This window comes from Amblyomma mixtum, chromosome 1 (assembly GCF_055824585.1).
Source record: "Amblyomma mixtum isolate Tamu chromosome 1, ASM5582458v1, whole genome shotgun sequence".
Classification (NCBI taxonomy): Eukaryota; Metazoa; Arthropoda; class Arachnida; order Ixodida; family Ixodidae; genus Amblyomma; species Amblyomma mixtum.
Window position 1 is genome coordinate 136,938,379 of NC_143012.1, and position 23,412 is coordinate 136,961,790.

General features: G+C 47.3%; 1 protein-coding gene across 3 annotated transcripts in view; it reads left to right on the forward strand.

Annotated features, from left to right (window-relative positions):
• Window positions 1-23,412, forward strand: part of LOC149367696 (2-Hydroxyacid oxidase 1-like) — a 155,536-nt gene that overhangs the window by 53,025 nt on the left and 79,099 nt on the right. For all 3 annotated transcript variants that reach the window (XM_089556965.1, XM_089556983.1, XM_089556973.1), the window contains exon 4: window positions 22,899-23,160. In XM_089556965.1, the coding sequence (XP_089413091.1) occupies window positions 22,899-23,160 (262 nt within the window). The remainder of the gene's footprint in view (window positions 1-22,898; window positions 23,161-23,412) is intronic.

The following is a 23,412-nucleotide window of genomic DNA, read 5'->3' on the forward strand; positions in this document are numbered from 1 at the left end:
CTATTCAGCCCAAGTGCTTCCACCTGACATACGCGTGGCAACGTTCTCACCTATTGGCTCCTGCCAAGTTGTCCCATTGGACACTGCCCATTCCTCAGCTCCTGCCGACCCTGTTCACGATCCTACTTCGACTGACGCGATCGCGCCAATGATGCCCTCCGATTTGCTCCCTGCCCAATCTTGTCAGCTGCGTGCGTTTCTCGAGTCTTATTCCGACATCTTCGACCTCCATAACAGCGCACTCGGCCAAGCTCTTACCGTTACGCACCGCATCGACACCGGCGACGCTCCTCCTATCCGCCGCCGACCATACCGGGTCTCCCATGCAGAACGACAGGTAATCCAGGCGGAAGTGGCAAAAATGCTGGAGAAGGACATCATTGAGCCCTGTCACAGTCCTTGGGCTTCGCCCGTCGTCTTGCTCAAGAAGAAAGATGGCTCGTGGCGCTTTTGTGTGGATTACCGCCACCTGAATAAGATCACAAAAAAAAAAGATCTCTATTCGCTTCCTCGAATCGGCGATGCCTTAGATTGCCTCTACGGAGCCAAATTCTTCTCCTCCATAGACCTACGATCTGGCTATTGGCAAATCGCTGTGGATGACCAGGACCGGGAGAAGACTGCGTTTGTTACTCCTGAAGGTTTATATTGTTATCTAATAATGCCACCTAGCATTGCCAAGTGGCGCATAGCTGACGACGACGAAGTAGGGCTCGCGCCGTGTGGAATCTGTCGCCTTTGCTGCCCCAGCTTGCGTGGCCTCTGTAAGGAATGCAGCAACGGTTAATGGTGGGCTACGCACGAGGCCTGCGAAAAGCTGCTCTTTGACGCCACGTGTCAAATGCCGGAGTTTCTTTTCTTCGGGCATGGCCGGGTCAGCTCTTCTGAAGAGGCGCGTCATGTCCTCTACGTACATCTGAACATGTTGGAGAGGAGGAATAACCGCGAACTTGACAGGACTGAAGAGCGAGAAGAGGACAGGACGAGCGGTAACTAGCAACTGAAGTTTATTGAAAAAAGACATGTTGCAGCAAAGGTTGCATCTGCGCATAGCGCATCTGCGCATAGATGCAACTTTTGCTGCAATATGTCTTTGTTCCAATAAACTTCAGTTGCTAGTTACCGCTCGTCCTGGCCTCTTCTCGCTCTTCAGTCCTGTCAAGTTCGCGGTTATTCCTCCTCTCCAACATGTCAGACCAACTGGCCCAAAGCTTCCCCTTGTACATCTGAACACTTTCTTCGGCAGCTGAATGCGAGATTGTAGCGCACGCTCAGCTCGTTCGTGACGATCCACGCTTGTGTAGGCCTCCAGCACACGACGACGGAACTCATGCCACGAGATTAAAACGTCCTCTCGGTTTTCAAACCAGGTGCGAGCACCATCCTCGAGGCTGAAGTAAACGTTCCGGAGTTTGGCTGCGTCGTCCGATTGGTTAAACGCAGCTACGCGTTCAAAGTGAAGAAGCCAGTCCTCCACATCCTCAAAAAGTTCCCCACGGAACGTCTTGGGAATCCGCGGAGTCTGCAAAGTGTAGCGGCATGGCGCGGCAGCGGCGGTTTGCAGAGGAGGAGGAGCGGCTGTCGCCATGGCGCCGCTCTCTTATGGTCCAACCTCCGAAGGCAGTCCCTGGATCCTCCGACTGAAGCGATGTACCGGGGTGACAAGCGGTACAGGGCTGGCGCGACGGCTGCCTGGAGGGGTCTCTTGCATGGGATCACGGGTACCCGCACCTCCACCAGACTGTAACGTACTTGTTGACGAAGGGGTCTTTTATACCAAGTGCGAAGACATGGCGTTACATGGAAGACATGGAAGACATGGAAGACAGCACATGGCGTTACAAAAAACTGTCAAGAAAGGACACTTCATTTCTACGGACACTTCAGAAAGGACACTTCATTTCTTCATTTCTTCATTTCTACACTTCATTCTTGACAGTTTTTGTAACGCCATGTGCTGTGCATCTTTTCAGCCCTGCATTTCTAGCGGCCGTCTGTTGTTTGTTTTAGGCGGGTTGTTAACTTTGTTACTGTTTTTTTTCCGTTTTGTTGTTTCTCGGGTTCTTACTGCTTTTGCTTAATACGTTTGACTCTGCCTTTGCTACGATTGTATTTTTTTTTACTGCTTTTGCTTCTCTTGTTTGACTCTGCTTTTGCTACGATTGTTTGACTCTGCTTTTGCTACGAGATGGCCTGCTCAAAGTTCTGTTATCAAAATCTTTTAGTTTTTTCTGCAGAGGTTAACGGTTCTTGTCTTTTATCCTGATGTTGCTGTTTCTTTTCCACGTGTTGGGTTCTGAGCGATAATGCGATGAGTGTCATGCCTGAGCTGTATGTTTAAATATGCCTCCTTTCCATGCAATAGAGTGTAGTGGCACGGGCTGCAAAACCATTCTGGGTTGACTGGCACTGCACACTGTCCGAAATCGGCTGCGAGGCACACACAATCGTTGAAGTCGACCGTGGTTAGCACAGGTGAAGGCTTGGTGAAGGAACCAGTATCCAGCGTAGACGAATCATGCATAGCAGATAATTCCTCGGCATGAAAGCAGTGACTTGAAAAACCAGCGATGAACACCTGCGTCAAAAGCAGTAAATGCGTGAGCGGCAAAGCCATTTCGGTATTGCCGGTTCCACGTCCCAACGGTGAAGTGATGATTCCCGCCTTCTGTAGAGTGTAGTGGCACGGGCTGCAAAACCATGGTGGGTTGACTGGCAGTGCACGCTGTCCAAAATCGGCTGCGAGGCACACACAATCGTTGAAGTCGACCGTGGTTAGCACAGGTGAAGGCTTGGTGAAGGAACCAGTATCCAGCGTAGACGAATCATGCATAGCAGATAATTCCTCGGCATGAAAGCAGTGACTTGAAAAACCAGCGATGAACACCTGCGTGAAAAGCAGTAAATGCGTGAGCGGCAAAGCCATTTCGGTATCGCCGGTTCCACGCCAATTTGTTGAGCTGGAGTCCAGTTGAGCTAGAGCCCGGCGTTACGGAACACTCTCAGAATACTGGTGAGGCGTCCGAGGAGCGTGGCAAAAGTAGGCGAGAAAACCACAACATCATCTAGGTAACAGAGGCAGGTAGACCATTTAAAGCCGCGAAGAAGGGAGTCCATCATTCGTTCGCAGGAAGCCAGCGCGTTACAGAGTCCGAACGGCATGACTTTAAAATCCTATAAGCTATCAGACGTCACGAAGGTGGTCTTTTCGCGGTCCTTTTCATCAACGGCAATTCGTCAGCACTCCGATCGAATATCAATCGAAGAGAAATATTTGGCACCATGGAGGCAATCTGATGCATTATCGTTCCTCGGGAGAGGATATACGTCCTTTTTTATGGTGCAGTTGAGGCGCCGGCAATCAACGCAGAAGTGCCATCTGCCGTCCTTGTTTTTTACCAGGACGACTAGGGAAGGCCAAGGGCTTCACGAGGGCTCCATGATGTCTTTTGCGGGCATCTAGTTCAGCTCTTGATCAATGACGGTGCGTTCAGCGCTGGACACTGGGTACGGACATCCGTGGAGAGGAGCGGCATCACCGGTATTTATGCGATGCCATAAATACCGGTGATGCCATATACCATAGGGGCACGGGCCAAAACACTGGCATCAAAGTCCAAGATGTCGCGAAAAGATAATAAGACGCACCTAAGATCATGAGCTTGCGTCGGTGGTAGGTCAGAAGCGAAAGTGCTGGCGTATTAGTCCGTTGGTTTCTCAGTTGATGTGGCCGTAGGCAACAGGCATTATTGACTGGAAGGGACGCAGCTGCCGACCACTAATATGACACATTCGGCAACAGGGTGCAGCGTGGCGAGTGAGATGCCTAGCGGGAACGGTTGGATGGACGAGTCAAAGTTCAGAACCGAAAGGTACGCTCGGTTTGCTGAGATTGTCGAGACGGTGTGCGCATTACAGTGATTCGCGTGAGGGCGACGTCAGGTTCTGGAGTTAATATGTAGTGACCATCAGGGACAGGGGAAGAGATGATAAATAGATGTAAGTTGCTGCTTGAGGCGGTAGATGGACAAAGTCGACAACACAAAGACGAAGTATAACTGCGGGCGGCGAGTCGGCAAAAAGAGGAACGTCAAGCTGAAGAGCACTGATGGCGGATTTGATGAGGGCTGAATGCTGAGACAGGAAGACGAAGCCAGAATGACTTCGTGAGGGCATTGGTCCAGAACAGAGGACAAAACGGATATATGGCGGCCGGATATGGTCACACGGGCTGCGCATAGTCCAACCACAGGAGGCGTTCCGCCGTCGGCAACGCGGAAAACGGCTGTGGGTGCAGGGGTCAGTAATTTTCTGAGGCGGCGTCGTAGGGTTGAACCCATGACGGATACGCACGCGCCAGTATCGATCAGGGCTCTCACTGAGACTCCACCAACATGAATGGCGAGCAAATTATGGTGCGCTCAAAGGACTAGGCGGGGATTTTGGGACTGCGTCTGTACTGCAGCATCGCATTCAGACATTGCAGCATCTAGTTTTCTGTTTATGAGTGCCGTTGGGGCCAGGAGAGAAGCGACAACGTTGGGGCGAGTGAGACTGCCGAGGTGCGTGTATGGGGGGGGATCGGCTGGAGCGGGAAATCTGGCCGCCTACGGTAGCGCTGTGCTGGTCTGCAGTGGGCGGGAAGTGGCCGGGCTGTTCGTCGCTGCGGTGACAGCTTAGAGTTCTGTATGTGCTACGATAGGACTCATATAGTTGCGACCGAGGCGGCAGATGTGGCCATTGCGGTGGCAGAGGAAACAAATGGGCCTGTCGGCAGTTGTCCGCCAGCCGTTAGGATTACGTCGACGTGGAGTGAAGTACGAAGGTCGTCCAGGAGCAATCGCAGAGGTTGCTGGTGGTGGTGAAGGACTTACGGGGCTGACTTGCTGGAGGCAAAGATGATGAAAAGGGGGCGCGAACAAAACGGATACCGAGAAAGAAGACAACAGGAAGGCGCTCCTCCTGTTGTTTTCTTTCTGTGTCTCCGTTTTGATTGCGCCCCCATTTTAATCATGAACATTTTCCAACTAGCCCAACTTTCCATTCTTCTGGAAACAAAGGTACGCAATCTCTAGACGGATGACGGCTTGTACCAGAGAGATGGCGGGCAAGTGATTGTCCCCTCATGAAGATGCCGGGGAGCAGGGGACATATCTTCGAGTTCGCGTCGAATGATGAGAGCCACATTTTCTGGCGGTGCTGGAGTTTGTCGGTGCAGCAGGTCCTCACATGAGGACGTCGCAGCTGTGTTGGAGAGGCGTGTGCACGGCTGACTAATACGACGCCTTTTGGCTTCCTCGAAGCGTCGACAATCCTTAATAATGCCGCCTACTGTAGTGCTGTTCTTGTCGACGAGCAAGTGGAAGGCTTCGTCGGCAATTGCCTTCAACACGTGGCCCACTTTGTCAGATACAGGCATGGCATTATCAACTACTTGACAGAGTGTCAACACGTCTTGAATATACGAAACACAGGATTCTGTAGAAGTTTGTGATCGGCATGCAAAGTCCCTTTTTGGCGGCAAGTGTCCGGCCGAGCGGCTTTTCAAACAGTTCGCGAAGCTGGTCAAATCATCTTCGCAATTTTCGTGCCAGACTCGGGCGGTGTCTTTCAGATATAACATAACATTTGCGAGCATGGGTGCGCATCCCCGCATCCCAGCGTTTTCGTATACTCAGGCGTTCGTACGCGCGGAGCCAATCACATACGTCAAAGCTGTCAGTGCCAGAAATTGTCCAAGGGTCACGAGGGTGGGAAAGAACGATCGATGGCATGGCCGGTACTGATGTTTGCTGGGAGGCGTCTTGGGCCATGGCTTCCTAAGACAGCTGGCGTCCGCTGCAGGGCTCCGTCGTCTGTCCATGCCTCCGCATACGCCGAGCTTGACCATCCTTGGCCGTAGTGCGCGGACAACAGACAGTTTTAGTTTCACGTACGTAGAAGCTGCACGTACGTGGAGCGCTCACGGGTCACCGGTGCGCATGCGCAGAACGTAAGGTGTCTGCATGGGTCTCACGTACGTACGTGAGATTCGGATCTTTGCGTTGCGGTCTTCACGTTGCTTGCGTACGTGGCGTTGGCAAGATGGCAGCGCCCTGCCCGTCCGTTTCAGAGTGAATACAACTTCGTCGCTAATCCAGCGACGTGGTACCATGCTGTAAACTGTAGTACTTGCTTTCAGTTCGCCCATTCTTGCTCTCGCATGAAGTTTTAGGCGAGCGCTGGCTTTTGTTTTCCTGATAGAAATTCGTTGCAGCCGCTCCTAAGCCTGACGGAGAAGCGTTTATAGTCGTCATAGCAATGGAGTCCGAATGTGCCGAGGGTCTCGCGAGACCACGCGAGGCTCGAAACTTCGCGGGATATCTTGAGACCCTTGGCACAGTCAGAGTAAAAGCAAAACAATGCACGTTTCACGTTTTGGCTCCATACAGACACGTTGTCAACATGAGTGGGACACTATCGCGCCTTCGCTTCTCGAAAAGCGATGATTTAGATAAGCTGCGGGGCGTGAGGGAATGCAATCCCTTTGAAGATAACATGCAACATACAGTGCGGTGGACTAAAATCACTCAACATTTGTCAGAAGAAAGGGGGAAAGTATTTACCGCCCGCACTGTGCGCAACCACATGGACCTGCTACAGCCGCACTTTAGCTTGGCCTGGCACGGCTCCAAGCAGCTCGACTAAACAAAATTAGTTTTGTTTATCTGTAGTAGATCTCACGCCATAACATGCTGACGCATTTTTTAGGTTCTATGGCAAATCTAGAGTTTGCGTCCCGTACGTTCTGGGGACGCCCTCGTCCCCTGTTGTTCGCTTTCCCGCAATGCACCCCCAACTGTGGTTAACTCCCCCGCAACGCACTCTCCTTAGTTGTGTTACTTTAACTGACAGGAGAGGGCGCTCGCGTCGCAGCGACACCAGCGCCACGGATGGGGTTATGCTGCGCGCGCGGGGGGGAGACACGGTTCTCTTCTGCTCGGCATCGGTAGAGTGTACTAGAATTTTTGAGTGGCGCGACCGGCTGCCGTGGAGTGGGCCTTTTCGTGCAGAAAAGTAGCGGCGGCGCTGTAGTCGCCTACACTTGAAAGCGTCGCCCGGTCACTCCGGCCTCGCAGGCGGCTGCTCGCCGGTGCGTTTGCAGAAACAGCGGGTTTTCACAAAAGGAACGTAAAAAATGGATGTTTCATCGCAACTGAACTACATTACCGTCCCGGCTACAACTAACCTGCGCTGGGCGAGCACCTGGTAGGCTCGGAGAGATTTTGTTATGATGCGCAAAATGGTTGTAACGTGACTGGCTGTGGTGAAGCACGACAAAAAGTTATTCTAGAAAACCATATTATTAACCTGCTGCTTGGCTTGTAAGCAAGATCAAACGTCACTATTTGAGCGACCAGTGACCTTCATTCATTTTATTGCCTGTTTATGATCAAGTTTTTTGTACAAAACGCATTCTAATGAGCTTAGTGGAGCGTGTGAGCAGTATGGCGGTGACTGCATAATAATTTTTGCAGTTGCAATTCTGCCGAAGGCAATTAGTGGATATTCTCAGTTGCTGCATTTATATGGATCCTACAGGGGCGCATAGAATTTCTAGCGCATCGCATTCATGTAAACAGCGTTAATGCGCTAGGAAGGCGCATCGCATTAATGCGCCAGATGAGGGTTGAGTTACGGGAGCGAGTCGACTCACGCATGTGGCGCTGCGTTCTCGCGATAGTTAATGCGCTACATGTAAATAGGGTATTTTATCACAATCTTTATTCGAACTCTAAGATGCAGACCTAAATACAGGCGAAAAGAACGACCAATTTGCTCAGCATCCAGTGCACCGTTCTTGATGGGGTATGTTGCATTTTGGAAGAAAACTTTCAAATTATCAAACTCTAGGAAGCAGAGTTTATATTAACGTCATCAGTCTTCTTCGTACAAATATAGAGAAACCAAAAAAAAAGGCAAGCATCAAATTTAACTCAGTACTATAGACAAAAATGTCACAAATTCTTATACTGCAATAATCGACTGGGACATCCACAGTGCACAAAATTGATGTATTATACACTACTCTCAAATATATCCTTAATTTCAGAGTGAGCATTTTGCAAAATCTTCGTAAAGATCGTAAATATTTCTTCCAAGCTGTACACTTATGTCTCTCATTTGTTCACTTGAGAGGCTCCAGAAGACACAGTTTACAAGCAGATTTACAGGTTTATAAGCTTTGTTCCATTTTTTCTTTAACGGGCTCAATTTCGTGGGTTTCTGTAGAGAGTACAGGGCCTGAAATTGAAATTCTGCAGCACACATTTGCTTTAATTTAACATACTCTCTTTAATGAAACAAATTTCATTCTAATTAGCCCAGCAGTTGCCTCAATAGAGCACTTATATGCTTCTTGTCGATTTGAATAAGAAATCAGTGTTTGCCCTAAGTAAAGCTGCCTCTTAAGAGCATGGTGTGCGTTAAACATTTCCCACCTCTGCGAGACTCCATTTGCATTTGTTTCCATGGAATAATCGCACTACCGCATTGGGTAACTAAACCCGGTGAGTTACACTTATAACCTTGCCCTAAACGTAATTTGGTAAGACTTCTAAATAATCTATAAATTGTGGCCAGCTTCCCAAATATATTTAAATATGCACGCCTTTTGTATGGTCTAAATTTGAAACAAGACAAACAAAATGCTTAAATGTGTAAATGAAAACACACACTTTATTTACAGAGAGCTGGAACAAGTTCACACAGACAAAAAATGTACATGGTATTCACTAAACAAAGACAGTGTTTCGGGGGCACAGAGCATCAGAGGCTGACAGCGCAACTGGAGCACTAGTCGCTGTTCCGTAGATGCAATCTAGCGAGTATTCATAAACGGCTCAACTTTAAGTGCTGCTGTGCCCTCCTCCGTGCAATGTCACGCGACTTGTTAAGCCCCTTGACATAAAAGTGGAGCCTTGTTACATGATAGAAACCTGTCAAGTTTGCCGTCAACAGCTTTCTGTGCTCATCACAGCCAACACTGCCCATGCCTTTCTCGTCTGTGATGGCAAGCACGTCCATTATGCTGTCATGATGGAGCTCAGTGTTACTGAAACAGCCCGTAAAGCTGTCCTCGAGGGCACTGATGAATCTGAATAGCTTTACTGATGGATATAGCAGACCCCCATTGTTACACGAATTGGTGAAGCCAGAAACACCCAAGCGCTCCCCTTCAGAAGCAGCCAACAAGAGTTTTTCCTTGCACTCATCACATTTCGTCTTTAGTACAAACTTCCTGGCAGCATACCCGGCCACATAATAGGTCAGTCTCGAGTCGCTCCTCTGAGCATTGTAAGGATGGCCTGGAGTGCCTATGCAGCTGTTACCAAGTGCAGCCTCTGCTCCTTCAAAATCCCCCTTGTTAATGAGCAAGTCGATGAGTTCCTGCTGCTTGTAGGAACCTGCCGCTTGGTCCTTAGCACTCAAAAGTGAGCTCAATACATCCTTCTCAACATTCGAACCCATAACACTTCTTGCTAGGTTGGAGTAACTGAGGCAGTTAATGGTCGTCAAGAACTGCTGTGGTGTAGGGTTGGCGTTACATCCAGACGACAATCTCACAATACCAAAAAGGTTTTCTATCTTGTCCTGACTCAGGCGAGAAGTCATCAAGTAAGCATAGCCCAGCTCTGCGTGAAGATATTTTAGCAGCTCCAAGGTACTTGTGATTGTGACGCGCAGCCCTTCTGCCGTTGAATCACTCAGGAAATGCTTCTTTTCAGTGCCTTTTTCCCAATCTGAAAGGTATTGCAAGAACTCCCCAAGCTCTTGCTCTTGAGTTGAGTTTGGTTTCAGGGCTTCAGCTGGAAAGCGCGATGTCATAATGGATGTGAGGGACTCCATTTTCCTGTAGAACAACAACAGTTGCTCTAAGTGCAACCCAAAGGAGCAGCAGTTATTATGGCAGACAGTTTACACAAATAGTTAAGGAATGGAAACTGCGTGTAGTGAAACCCGCATTGTCAAATTAAAATTTCTTGCAGAAGTGCCCTTAAAAACAAGAACGTAATAATGATGTAATGTAAGGAGCCTGATTATACAGAGAACTCTTACCTGAAGAACTTTTGGGCTGGTTCAACGTTTCCACATCGTGCTTCAATCTGCCCTTTGTACAGCTGAATGCCCCTTAATGATTGAGAGCTGAATATCTGGAATGCATAGGAGCATCGCATTTTTTCAAAGTTGTTTGGTTCCAAATGCACTTTAGTAAGCCGGGGCATAGCCTTCATTGTTAAGTTGTTTGAGTCGAGTGTGAAAGCCTCTCGAAGTGGTTGCAGAGAGACCTGAAATTAAGTAAAACGCGGCAATCACTGTATTAGTTTTTTCGTAATAATACAGATTACAAATAACTGAAATTTTAAGCGCAATTATTTTCCACAGCCATTTTGATCAAAGTGACGCCGGGAGCTTGAAGGCAAGAAAATATCATACTAAAAGATTAAGATAATGTTTCACTCTAATTTCCAACGAGGATGTGCTCATAAATCATATTAACGAAAAGAGTATTGGGCATTTCTGCGCAACATATTTATGAGTCAGATGTTAGCAGCAATGCTGTGTTACTAAACTTTTCTTGGACCAGATATAAGGGCATAGTTGTTCTTGTTATAAAATTTTTTATACAGGGTGTTCATGTTATGGTTGCATTTGGGTAAATTTATTGTTAGAACAACGAGCTTAATGTTTAACATTAAGACAGTGCTTAACCGGTATCTGTACAAATCTTGTGCATATAGTTGCCTTACATTCCTTACCAATTGATAACTTTCAGTGACACATACTTTAAAAGACACTATAGATCATTTGCAATGTGTTTATCAAAAATCTGAGTTACCATCCCATCTGGTGTGTGGAAGCTTGTAGTAAGAAGTCTGTTGCGAACATTCTTGACCAGGTGAGGAAAGTCAGACAGAAAATGTAGGTGTCTATTGGCATCCGATGGGTGTTTCCTCTTTGCAAGTATGTCTGTTGAGTTTGCTCGCACACCCATTATTCTCCACATCTTCCGGTTCCACGTTGCGGCATCACACGTTATATAGTCGACAAAAAGTCCTTTCTCAGCCAAGATTGTTGCCTCAAGAATGATCTTTGCCAGCAGCTCTCCTTTGATATTACTATTGGTAGCAAATGCTCCAAGAATCTGGCTCCAGCTTCCTACTAGGGGTACAAACATGACAACCAGGCCGTGGTTGCATGGCAAGTGTTTCTGTTCTGGTGGTGTATAAGGGCCCAAGTCAACAAAGCCATTCACTTTGCCAGCTGTGTTAACAGAAAGATGTTCCGACAGCTTTAATTCATCCAATACTAAACCTCCATGGCACTTAAATGGATCGATCACAGAAGTCTTCTTCTTTAGGGTTTCAAGTATTTTTTCATTAAAACCAAATGCAGCCATGTAGTTCGATATGTACTTTCTTATGGTGCTTCTTCCCGGAAGCACCAATATCTCTTGTCTGCGGATATAGTCATAGAGCTTAGGGCTCCGCATCTTCAGTAGGATGCACTCTATCATCCATTCTTTGTCATAAGACATTCCTCGCGTGCTTTTTCTTTTAGCCGCTTCAAAGCAATGCTTTACAGCAAGCTGCTGTTTTCTAGACAGGTTTTGCAGTTTCTGCTCCAAGATGTCCTCACTTCTCGTTGCTGTGGCTGCCTTCATTCTAGCAATGCTGTTACTTAGAGTGTCAACAGCTGACTGTAGCCTCTTAGCTTTCTTCTTAATGGCTCGCAGCTTGCGGGATGTATTCCAGGGTTTTGTCGTTTTCCTTCGAAGGCGACACTTTCTGGTTTGCAGAGCCTTCCGCAGGTACTTGCGCGACATACAGGGTTGCCCTGCAATTTTTTGAAATGTTTATTGAAATAACATTGAGATGCTTCCATATCTAACAGACGCAATCCAAAGTGGCTGCCTACAAATGCATATAACTTATACTACATGTGCAACCAAAAGATTATGCACCAGGACTTAGTGACTGTAACACATACTGTAATTATATTTGCTTGATACAATAATTCATAAAAATAACAGGAAATGACTTGGGTTCTTAGGAGGTAGTGATGAACTAGCTGATAACTCATGATTTAATTATTAATAAGCAGAGCGGTTGCAAGACACGGTGACAGGAAAAAAAAAAGGCATACAAGAAGCACTCATTTTCGTGACCGTGTTCTTCAAGTGCATGGCTAATAACTCAAAACAAGAAATTAAAAAGCACCACTCAAAAGTGGCAGTCATCATTCTGCAGAGAAACACTAAATGAAGCAGAACATGCACACGCTGATCAAGCTATGCTTCATAATAATTTTACTCTTGTCGGGTCTCACCTTCTTTTGCTGATTTTCCCATGCACTTCACACTGAAGAAGACTCCTTCCCTGTTCTCAATCCGTGCCTGGAGACCTGTCGTCAACTCAGACAGAGACGAAGCTTCCACAGCCCCGCAACAAAGTGGAATGCTTGCAGCTCTTTGAAGAGCGTCTGTGGCTTCCGTCACGGTTACTAAGCGCCACTTCTCGATTATTTTGTTCCGCACGAACACTTCACAATCCACGCTGCCTTCCCCTGTGTATTTTAAAAACACTGATCTCTCGATGGCGAGTACGCCTGTGCGAAAGTTCAACTTGCACTCAACGTATGACACACCATTGAAGTCGGGGAATTCATGTAGTGCCCACGATCTCGATGGCACGGCGAGCTTGCGAAGGTCGTCAAGGGAGGCGGCTGGCTCAGAAGCAAAGTCGACGACTGCGTGATCCGCTTCTCCGGCTTCGTTATTCTCAGTAGCGGCTGTTGCATGTTCGTCTGATGACGCCACTTTACCTCGGTCAATGCGACGTCGTTTTCTTTCGCCGTCGTTATCAGACGCGAACTGACGCCGTTTTGTCAGTGGCCGCGGTGCCGGTGTTTTCTTCGTTAGGTATGAAGGCACATTCGGCAAAATCGTCGGCACAGCGTCAGGCCGAAGAGTTGGTTTGCCTCTTGGCACTCGAACTTCAGTTCCGTTAATTATGTGCACATAATCTCTCACGATTAAATGAGGCTCAAAGTGAAGCTCGCACACAGCGCAATCGGCGTCGAGGGGCTTATCAAGCCTACACAGATTTCTCTCCCAGACAAGTCGTCGCTCTTCATCTCTTGGGGCTTTAAAAAGCGATACCTTGCGGCCTTGGACCATGCGAGCGTACCCAGTCTTGCACCAGGGCGCATAACAGTGATTTAAACGCTGTTTTCTTTCCATTTGAGTCACAAACCTGCGATAGAGCTCGCAAGCGCGCACGCACACACACGCATACAGGTCGGAACATGCCAACTTGCTTCAAGTGTTTACGACGCCAGCGCCACCGCTACTTTCTTCAAGAAAGGGGACACTGGTATGCAAGGCGCGCCGGCTTCGGTCGCGCCACTCAAAAATTCTAGTACACTCTAGCATCGGGAAAGCACGCGGACGTGCCGCTCGCGGCTCCGCTCTTCGTCGACGGGCGCCTCTTGGTCGGAACATGCTCCCGCCACCCCGTCCCGTCCGGGCTCGGAGCTTCCCCTTTGCCCTAGCGTGGGCGAACGTTCGCCTGTAACCGTGCTGGTGAGTCGGACGTCCTCGGTTCCTCAGCGTATTTTGTTGCCAGCTGGCGTTATTATTGTATAGCAATAAATGCCTTCTTTGTGTCAGCCAGTGTGTCGTTCCTTTGTTCCCGCAGAGCAAGGCCCACCATGGTCGGCGTGCGCTCGGTAGCGCTCGCGACCACGGGGTGGGGTGCGCGCGGTTAAACGAGAACGGATTTATTTCGCTGCTCACCCGCGGGCGGGGCAAAAATTGTCATCTGGCGCATGCGATGTTCAGTGAAGCGCTTTGATGTACGTCGCACTTCTCTCTAGGAGGGCACGCGAATTTCTAATGACGCGAGAAATGTTCAGTATTTACTTTTCCATGGGGGTGAGGTTAATCACATATTCGAAATTTGAAAAACTGATATGGATATTTTCTTAGTGCGGGATACACGACTCTCAATAAGTTGCCTAACGGAAAAGTTCAAAGAGGAGCAATTCAATATGAGTTTACCAGCCTGCTAGTTGACACATCTGAGCTGCATTATGATTCACTATACCGCTCACAATGATGAACCAAAAACATCGGCACCTTTCTAAGCCAAAAATCTTGTTTTCAAAAACAGCACAGAACCTTAACTGAAACACCGTCTATATGCATGTCACGCTCAGTTCGCTACCTCAGGAGAGTTGAAATCTGAGTTAGTTGGTACATACTTCTGAAAAACCAGCCAAAAAGACGGGGAGAGAGGAGAGACGAGGCGCACACAACGACCGGACTAGCAACTGTACTTCACTGAAAAACAGCCAGTCTCCCAGAAAACCTAACAGAGCATGCGCACCTCAACTTCAACACAAAACCAGCCCAAAAGACCGCGATGCTTGCGAGATAGTCAGGCTGCAGTGTCAACGGGACAGGTAACCTATTTCCTTCTGCGTCAACGTGATAGATGCCGTGCTAATACACTTAGGTTGAGATAAAAGGTATCCCGCAAACACCAAACGAGAACCTTGTCGACATGCTTCAGAAAATCGGGGACGCTATCGGTGAAAGCATATCGTCCGACCACGTGGACGTTTGTCACAGGGTGCCAACCAAACAAACCAACTTAACTAACATAATAGTGCAATTCCAGCGCCGCGAAAAACGGGACAAAGTTCTCGAAAAGGCTCGTAAGAAACGGATAACCGATTCTGTGCTTGGCATGACAAATGAGTAGCCTATTTTCGTGAACGAGCACCTCTGCCCTCAAATGAAGCGGCTTCTTGGAAGGGCTATCGCACGGAAACGCGAGCAAAACTGGAAGTTCGTGTGGGTGAGGAATGGTAGCATTTTTGCGCGCCAGACTGAAACTTCGACTATCATTCCCATCAACAGAGAAAGTGACCTCAGCAAGATCTGCGCCGTAGATTCGACGTAGAGCGAGTGTTTCTTATGGTGTCTTCGACTGGTCGCTCCCACGATCCGGTTCGGATTTGGCAAAGTGAGAGCCGCTCTAGCTCCGAGCGCATAGTGAGACCGGTCAAGCCGAATGGTCAGCAAGTTTTCAGAGCGAAAGCGCAGGAAGCAGAAAAAGGACGTAACTTCCGTGACGGCGTACCCAGCGTAATGATTCTTTTTTTCGACATTTCGTCTCACAGAGCCACACAGCAGGGACGTTTTAACTGCCTCTAATACCTAAAGCGCCTAAACTTGCTTCTACGGATGCGTAAAAACTGACGCGTTAGGCCTCGCCAGACCGGTCGTGGTGTGCCGTGGCTACCCTGGCTTCGCATCCGTCTCCGCGAAACGGCGGAAGTGGCTCTGTCACGTGAACACATCTCGGGGCCGCTCCGACTTTTTTCTCGGAGCGCCTCAGAGCGCTCTGAGCTGGAGGCGGGCGCTGTGAAAGAACCAGCCGAATGTAGTCAGAGCGCTTGATTTCGACCAGCCGAACGTGCGGCTGCATCTCAGAGCGCTCTAGAGCGATCTGAAACGACCAGTCGAAGACACCATTAGTCTTTGTATTCAGAGTACCGGTCTGCGTGTGACATGTCTGGAAACTGTATTTTGCCTCAAGATATTACTAACGCAATCAGACCACAAACAACTAAATGCTTAAGCTTGCTGCATTTAAATGCGCGTTCAGTTCAATCGAAACGAGATGACATATCTTTATTAATAGAATCATGCAACTTTGACTTCAATATCATTATGCTGACTGAAGCCTGGTACGAAAATGACTCAGATTACCTTATATTTCCCGGCTACGATCATTTCTGTCTAAACCGTCAGACAAGAGGTGGCGGTATCTCAATTCAAACACTTATACCAGGCTGTGTAGTAGTTGACGACTACAGTGTTATAACAGAAAATTACGAAGTGCTGTGTGTCGAAGAACGCAACAACTTATTTGCAGTTGTTTATCGTCCTCCCCGTGGAAATCTTTCAGCTTTTTTTTACTTCACTGATGGTTTTCTTTCATTCGCAAATGATGCTGGATATAACCTCACAATTGGCGGAGATTTCAACATAGACCTTTTGAGAGGCTGAACACCTTCTACAACTTTCTCATCTATACTTGAGTCTAATGGTTTTTTAGTACTGTCACCTCACACACGCGTATTACCACATTGACGTCATTGCTCGACATATTTATCACAAATGTGTCTACCGAGGATGCAGTATCTGGTACGATAAGCTCTGATATCAGCGATCATTTGCCCATATTTTTATTCGTGAAACAGCATCTTGTCCCCTGCCTAGTGAAAAAGAAAATTATAGGTATTGTCTGATAACACCTAGTACGCTAGAAAGTTTCAGAAAAGAAATAGCGGAAACAAATTGGAGCGGAGTTATGGCTGTCAGTGATGCAAATGAGGCATACGAAAATTTTCTAGCTAAGTTGATGATGAAAACGTTTATTAAAGCCTTAGTTGAAGGGAAGGCTGATCGGGTCCCTAGTCCGGGACGCCGTTGGTGAAAGCCGCTGCCCGTGTTCTGGCGACGAGGGCTCGTTGTTCCTCGAGGTCCGAGCTGGACAGGGCCGCCTCCCAGCCCTCCCGTGTTGGCTGATGATTTATGATCTCAATGCTGTCATTTTTCTGACAAGCCCATACCATGTGGTACAAGTTTGCCTTCTGGCCACAAAATTTGCACTGTGCCGATAAGGACTCGGGCTCAATGGCGTGAAGCGTAGCTGGGTTATTGAAAGACATAGTTTGTAGCCTGCGAAGGTGACATTCCTCTGATTTACTGAGACCCTTAGCGGGCCTCGGAAGTGTCTGCCTTTCAAGGCGCAAATGTTGCAATATTTCTGAATATGTCGTTAGCGGAGAGGGGGAGCCAGAATCAGGAAGGGAGGACGTAGAAGGATGCCGGGGAAGAAAAGCTCGGGCCGAAGCGTGTGCGCGCTCGTTGCCTTCAACTCCCTGGTGACCTGGTACCCATATTAATTCCTTCCGTTCAGCTGAAGTCCTACATTGACTAAGAATTTTGCAGGCTAGCGGCGTGATTCTGCCACGCATATAGTTTCTATAAGCCGCCTGGGAATCTGTAACTATGTATTTAGATTCGGAGTTCGTTGCGGCTAGGGCTATCGCTACTTCCTCCATAGCCTGTGTATCCCCGTTACGAACTGAAAGCCCGTCCACGACTTGCATTTGGTGCACCACTGAGATTGTTGATATTCCTTGTACAGGACCCGCAGCGTCCACGAAGAAGGCTCCTTCTTTTGTTGAATAGCACTCGTTCATCTTCTTGCTCCTCGCCACTCGTCTAGCATGATGGTGCTCCGGGTGCATGTTTTTGGGAAGCGGAAGCGTAAGGAATTTCCTCTTCCACTCTTTAGGTATATCTTGTCTCCCAGCCACTTGCTGCGGAAAGCTAATGTTTAAATCTTCTAAGACCCTGCGGCCGGTCGTAGTTGTGGTCAGTCGCACTACCTGGCTTGTAAGATGGGCGCTAATCAATTCATCAGCCGTGTTGTGTACCCCTAGTTTTAGTAGACGCTCCGTAGATGCTTTCATGGGTAGGCCGAGTGCCTTCTTATAAGCCGTTCGAATGATAACGTCCAGGTGGTTTAGATCGGTCTTCCTCAAACGAAGGTACGGAGCCACGTACACTATCCTGCAGATGACAAAGGCCTGTATTAGTCTAAGGGTATCCTGTTCTTGCATGCCGTTTTTCTTGCTTGTGATCCGAGATATCATACGGATGACTTGTTCGCACACCGTTCGGAGCTTGGTGATCGCTGCTGCGTTCACACCCTTGTTGTTAATGAGCAGCCCCAAAATCCGTATTGTTTCCACCTCGGGAATAGGTGTATCATGGACCGAGATTTCCAGCGATGCAGTATCCCCCTTCCCTCGCAGGACGAGGAGCTCCGACTTGTCCGGGGAACAGCGCAGTCCGCATTCTTAGCATACTTTTCAACCGTACTGGCAGCCTCTTGGAGGGCCTCCTCCATCTGTCCCATGTTTCCCTCCGTTGTCCATATGGTTATGTCATCCGCGTATAGGGCGTGGCGGATTCCCCTTATGGCATTCGGTTGTTCCGGCAGATGCATGAGGGCAACGTTGAAGAGCAGTGGAGAAAGGACTGCTCCCTGAGGCGTCCCCCTGGTGCCCATGGGTATCGCCTCGGACCTCGTGTCGCCAATCCTGATGTGCGCTTGCCTATCTTGCAAGAAAGCCTTGATGTAATTAAAGGTACGCTTTCCGCAGTGAGTACCCTGTAGATTGTCCAGAATCTTGGAATGCTTCACGTTGTCGAAAGCCCCCTTCAGATCTAATGCTAGTATGGCCCTACTGTTTCGTTTGCGCGGGGGATCGATAACCTCCATCTTCAGCTGCAGTAACACGTCCTGGGTTGACAAGTGTGCCCTAAACCCAAACATTGTGTGAGGTATAATATTGTGGTCTTCTATATACGTAGAAAGTCGCATGTGTACCGCCTTCTCCATCAGTTTCCCGGCGCACGACGTAAGCGAGATGGGCCTGAGGTTATTGATGTTCACCTCCTTTCCAGGCTTGGGAATAAAGCTGACATCAGCCGTCTTCCATGCCTAGGGTAACTGTCCACTTTTCCAGCATTCGTTGATGTACTGCGTGAGATGTTCAAGCGCTTGCTGATTGAGATTGACAAGCAATCCCACCGTCACCCTGTCGTTCCCTGGCGCCGTGCCCCGCCTCATGGCCATAAGCGCCGCCTGTATTTCCTCGACTTCGAACTCTCTGTCCAGGTCCGGATTGTCCATACCCTCATAATCCCGTACTGGCTCGTTGTCTTTCACTGTACAGAGGTACTTGCTCACGAGGGCTGCAACTAGCTGCTGGTCCGTGCCCGCGAAGCCGTGTAGGGCTCTCTTGAGGCTACGTTGCTGATCCCCGCGAGACTTAGAGGGCTCTATCAAACATCTAAGAAGACTCCACGCCGCCTTGGTGCTGAGGGTGCCTTTCATGGGGTCGCATTTGGTCAACCAGTTGTTTTTGGCTAGCTAAGTTAAAAACGATATACTGTCAGTCCTTCCCTATTCAAACGCATCGAAGGTATAAGAAATCACGCAAACCGTGGATATCAAGGCACCTTATTAAACAAATTAAAATAAAAAATAAAATGTACCAGTCATTCCTGCAAACCCGTGACCCAAAGAAATGGAAGGACTTTAAAACACTTCGAAATAAAATAAACAAGAAGAAACAGAAAGCTAAGAGTGAGTACTATCATCGCATTTTCAATAAGGATAGCATAAAAAGAAGTGATATAATGTGGCGGAAGTTAAACGAAATGCTGAATAGAAAATCTGGTGGCAGAGATGTGGACAGTCTGACTATCGATGGCGAAACAATAAATTGGGTTAAACTGGCAGATAGATTCAATGACTTTTTTGTTGAATTAGGGAACAGAAACAGTGACTTCGATACTGTTTCAAGCATTCCAGTTGTTCCACAATCAATATTCTTCGCACCCACTTCTATCCATGAAGTCTGTACAATTTTAATGGCTTTAAAAACAGCCATGGCCGAGACGCAGATGGCATAGAAATTGGGCTAGTGAAATATGTGATCGATTTAATCTCACCTGTATTAACACATATTTTCAACGCTGCCCTCTCCACTGGCGTTTTTCCGGAACAGATGCAGATAGCAAAGGTCGTCGTTATTCATAAAGGAGGCGATAAAAATAGCCTAACAAACTATCGCCCAATATCCATATTGCCCACATTTTCGAAAGGACTGGAAAAAATTATTAATGCCCGTATAGAGAATTTTTCACAAAAACATGACCTAATTACTGACTGTCAGTATGGATTTAGGAAAAAACGCTGTACTCTTGCTACAAAAAGATATGATCCTAGAAAATTTTGAAAAAGGACTCATGACGCTAGATATTTTTTTAGATTTCAGCAAGGCTTTTGATTGCGTAAATCATAAATTACTTCTCTGTAAACTCGAGTCCTATGGTTTCCGTGGGACGCCATTAAACTTAATTAAGTCTTACTTAAGCAGACGCAGCCAGTTTGTCCAAATACATGAAGAGAAATCGCGTAACCGACCGATAAAATCTGGTGTGCCGCAGGGTAGCATCCTTGGTCCGGTACTTTTTCTTTATTACATCAATGACATTGTAGCAATCAGTAATGTCTGTAAGTTCTTCATTTATGCAGACGACTGCACCATATACGTGGAAGGGAATGATTTGGGAAGCATTTTAAGACAGGCGAGCTCTGTGTGTTGTAGCCTTCAAGATTGGTCTGTACAGAATAACATAGTTCTAAATTAATCGAAAACAAAATGTATTCTTTTTCGTGCAGCAGGGTCTCTAACAAAAGTGACTGGAAACATTATATTAGGCCCCTACTCAATCACAGCTGAAAAACACGTTAAAACATTAGGAGTAATTTTCTCAGAAAACATGTCCTGGAATGAACATATTAACGCTATGTGTACAAAAATGCGCAAATCAGTTGGCGTGCTTAACAGAACCCGGCATTCACTTCCTGTCGCCATAAAAAAACTCATATACCATTCTCTTTTCCATTCGCATCTCTGCTACTGTGTATCAGTTTGGGGAAATACGACGTCCCAAAACATGAATAAATTGACAATCTTACAAAAGAAAGCAGTTCGAGCGATACAAAATGCACATTTTCTTGAACATACAGAAGGATTTTTTCAGACACTCAAAATACTTAAAGTGGCAGACGTGTATAATAACAAACTACTAAGATGTTATAAAAGTGCAATCCTTGGAAAACTGGACTCATTTTTATCAAATGCCAACCTCAAACACACCCATTACGTGTACCCATATAGACAGCAACCTCCATGGCAAATAGCATTTTCACGCACAGAATACGGTCGGCAGCGGGCAAGTTGTACTCTACCTAAACTAATCAACTACTATTATCAACTAGGTATCGATGTACTGACACTAAATAATCGACGCCTAACGGAATTATTCTTGTAGTTAATATGCATCACATCTCACTAGACAGGAATGAAAAAAATCGATTCTGAGCGCAATCATGTTTTTCTGTGTCTCTTGTGTATGACATGCATCTGCCTTTTAAGATTTTCATCTTTGATATCCATGTCCTATTTCTACACAGTTTTCTGTTAAAACATATATGTTATCATAAATGACAAATCTGAGTAATATTACTGACTTTATCACCCTTGACCAGCATCGATTACATGTTTTTTCTTTTCTTATCAGTGTACGCGCATGTACGTATCTTTTTGATTTTTTACATGTACTATAGCCTGTCACTGCTCGAGGGGCGGACGGGGCTCTTGTCAATCTGTAAAACTTGCAGCTTTTTCTCCGCCGCCCTTTTTCACCACCTGTATACACTGTTGGTGAAATAAATGCTCATTGATTGATTGATTGATTGATTGATTGATTGATTGATTGATTGATTGATTGATTGATTGATTGATTGATTGATTGATTGATTGATTGATTGATTGATTATCTCTTTGATTACTTATGTGATATGCTTCGAGCAGTCCAGTCGTTGTGTCTGCCTCGTCTCTCCTTTGTTCCCGGCTTTTTGGCGAGTTTTTCATAAGTCGCTACCTCAGTATGTCCCGAAATGAAAATACCTCAACAGCGGTCACTGAATTTCGCGCTACGCAGTTGTAACCACGCCGAGAGTTTCGGGGCATATAGATGTTTGTCGGGAAGCAACAGACCCCATAGTATTGAGAAAATTGCATTTAAGTATTCCCCCCCCCCCTCGATTGAAATTCGCGGCCTCTACACCTATACCCGTTTTGAAGCGAATGGCGATGCGGCCTAGGCTCAGGCATCCGCAACCAAAAGCTGCGACGACGCGCCGTAGTTGACTTGGGAAATCGAGCAGTGATGGCGACACCTGTAGTTAATTTTTGGCCTCTGGAACCATACAAAATCTTCTTCGGCGAAAGCGGATGTAATTAAAATGCTGTAATCTATCCATGCAAGCCAACTCCAATTATCCTCCTTTTAAAGAGGCGCTGGGGACAACCCCTTGAAAGTTAGTTCAAGGAGTAATAAAGAAAACCTATTTTTACCTCCGCTCGACACCAACTCCTAAATTCAAGGCCAAGAAGGACTTCCTGATAACCATTTAAATCGATGGCCGTGTAGCCTCTAGACACAGGCATCGGCGAAAAAAAAAACGTCTTAGCGTCCCCGCAGTTTACTTGCGAAAGCGGCTTGTGGTGCTGGCACTTGTATTTGAATGAATGAATGAATGAATGAATGAATGAATGAATGAATGAATGAATGAATGAATGAATGAATGAATGTTTATTTCGCTTTTTACCTTACAGAAAGCATGGGTGCCGAAATAAAAGCGGTTCGCAATCGTCACCCGAAAAATCAACGATGACAGCAGCGGCAGTCCTTGCGGCATACAAATAACAATTCACATCTCAAACAAAGCAGATTGTGCTTAATACAGGTGCGGGGTTAGATATATTAAACAAAGACAAGGAAAGAAAAAATAACGGTCGACATATGTATCTCAGCACCAATACAACGTAATCAATAAAAGTTTCACGAAGTGCACGAAAAGGCATTTTGTTTATACTGTTATAAAGAGAAGCGTTCAAACATTTTGGTAGTATATATTTCAGCATAGCAAAACCATAGTTTCTTCTATATCTGGGTACCGAAAACATTTAAGTGTTTCTAGTGGTATACAGTGTGTTGTGTGGCACCAGCTGCACAATACGGGACAAAAAGGCCACTTGGTTACATTTACAAGAATACTAAGGATCCGTGAAAGCTGTCCGTAGTAACCTGTGCATACTTCGGCGTTGCGTCCCGTTCCCTCCGACAGCTGCCGGCGCTGCGCGGACGGTGATGGCGGTGAGCGTGGTGCACTCGGTGCCGCTGCCCGAGGTGGCGGCGGCGGCCGGGCCCGACGCTGTGCTCTGGGCCCAGCTGGACATACGCAAGGAGCGCTCGCTGACGCTGGACGACGCTCTGCTCGCCCAGCGCTGCGGCTTCGCGGCGCTGGTCGTCACGCTGGACGCCCCGCTCGTCGGCCGCAGGGCTGCACCCGGAGTCACCGACCCCGTGTCGAAGGCATTCGGTGAAATGTGAGTGCTGGCCCGTCGGCGATGCGGCAGCTCATTCATTCTACCGACTGTTGCGGAAATAAACGCGCGCAATAGAGTGCTTCTCTCAGCTAAGCGAGTGGATTGTTCGAGGTGAAATTTAGCACAGAAATGGCATCTGGTCCGCAGAATAGTTTTAGGCTAGATTTGTTTGGGTTACTTGCCTGAATCGGTCAAAAAAATCTCATATTCGCATAGTCTGCGGCAACGACGAAGGAAATCAAGCCGTCTGTC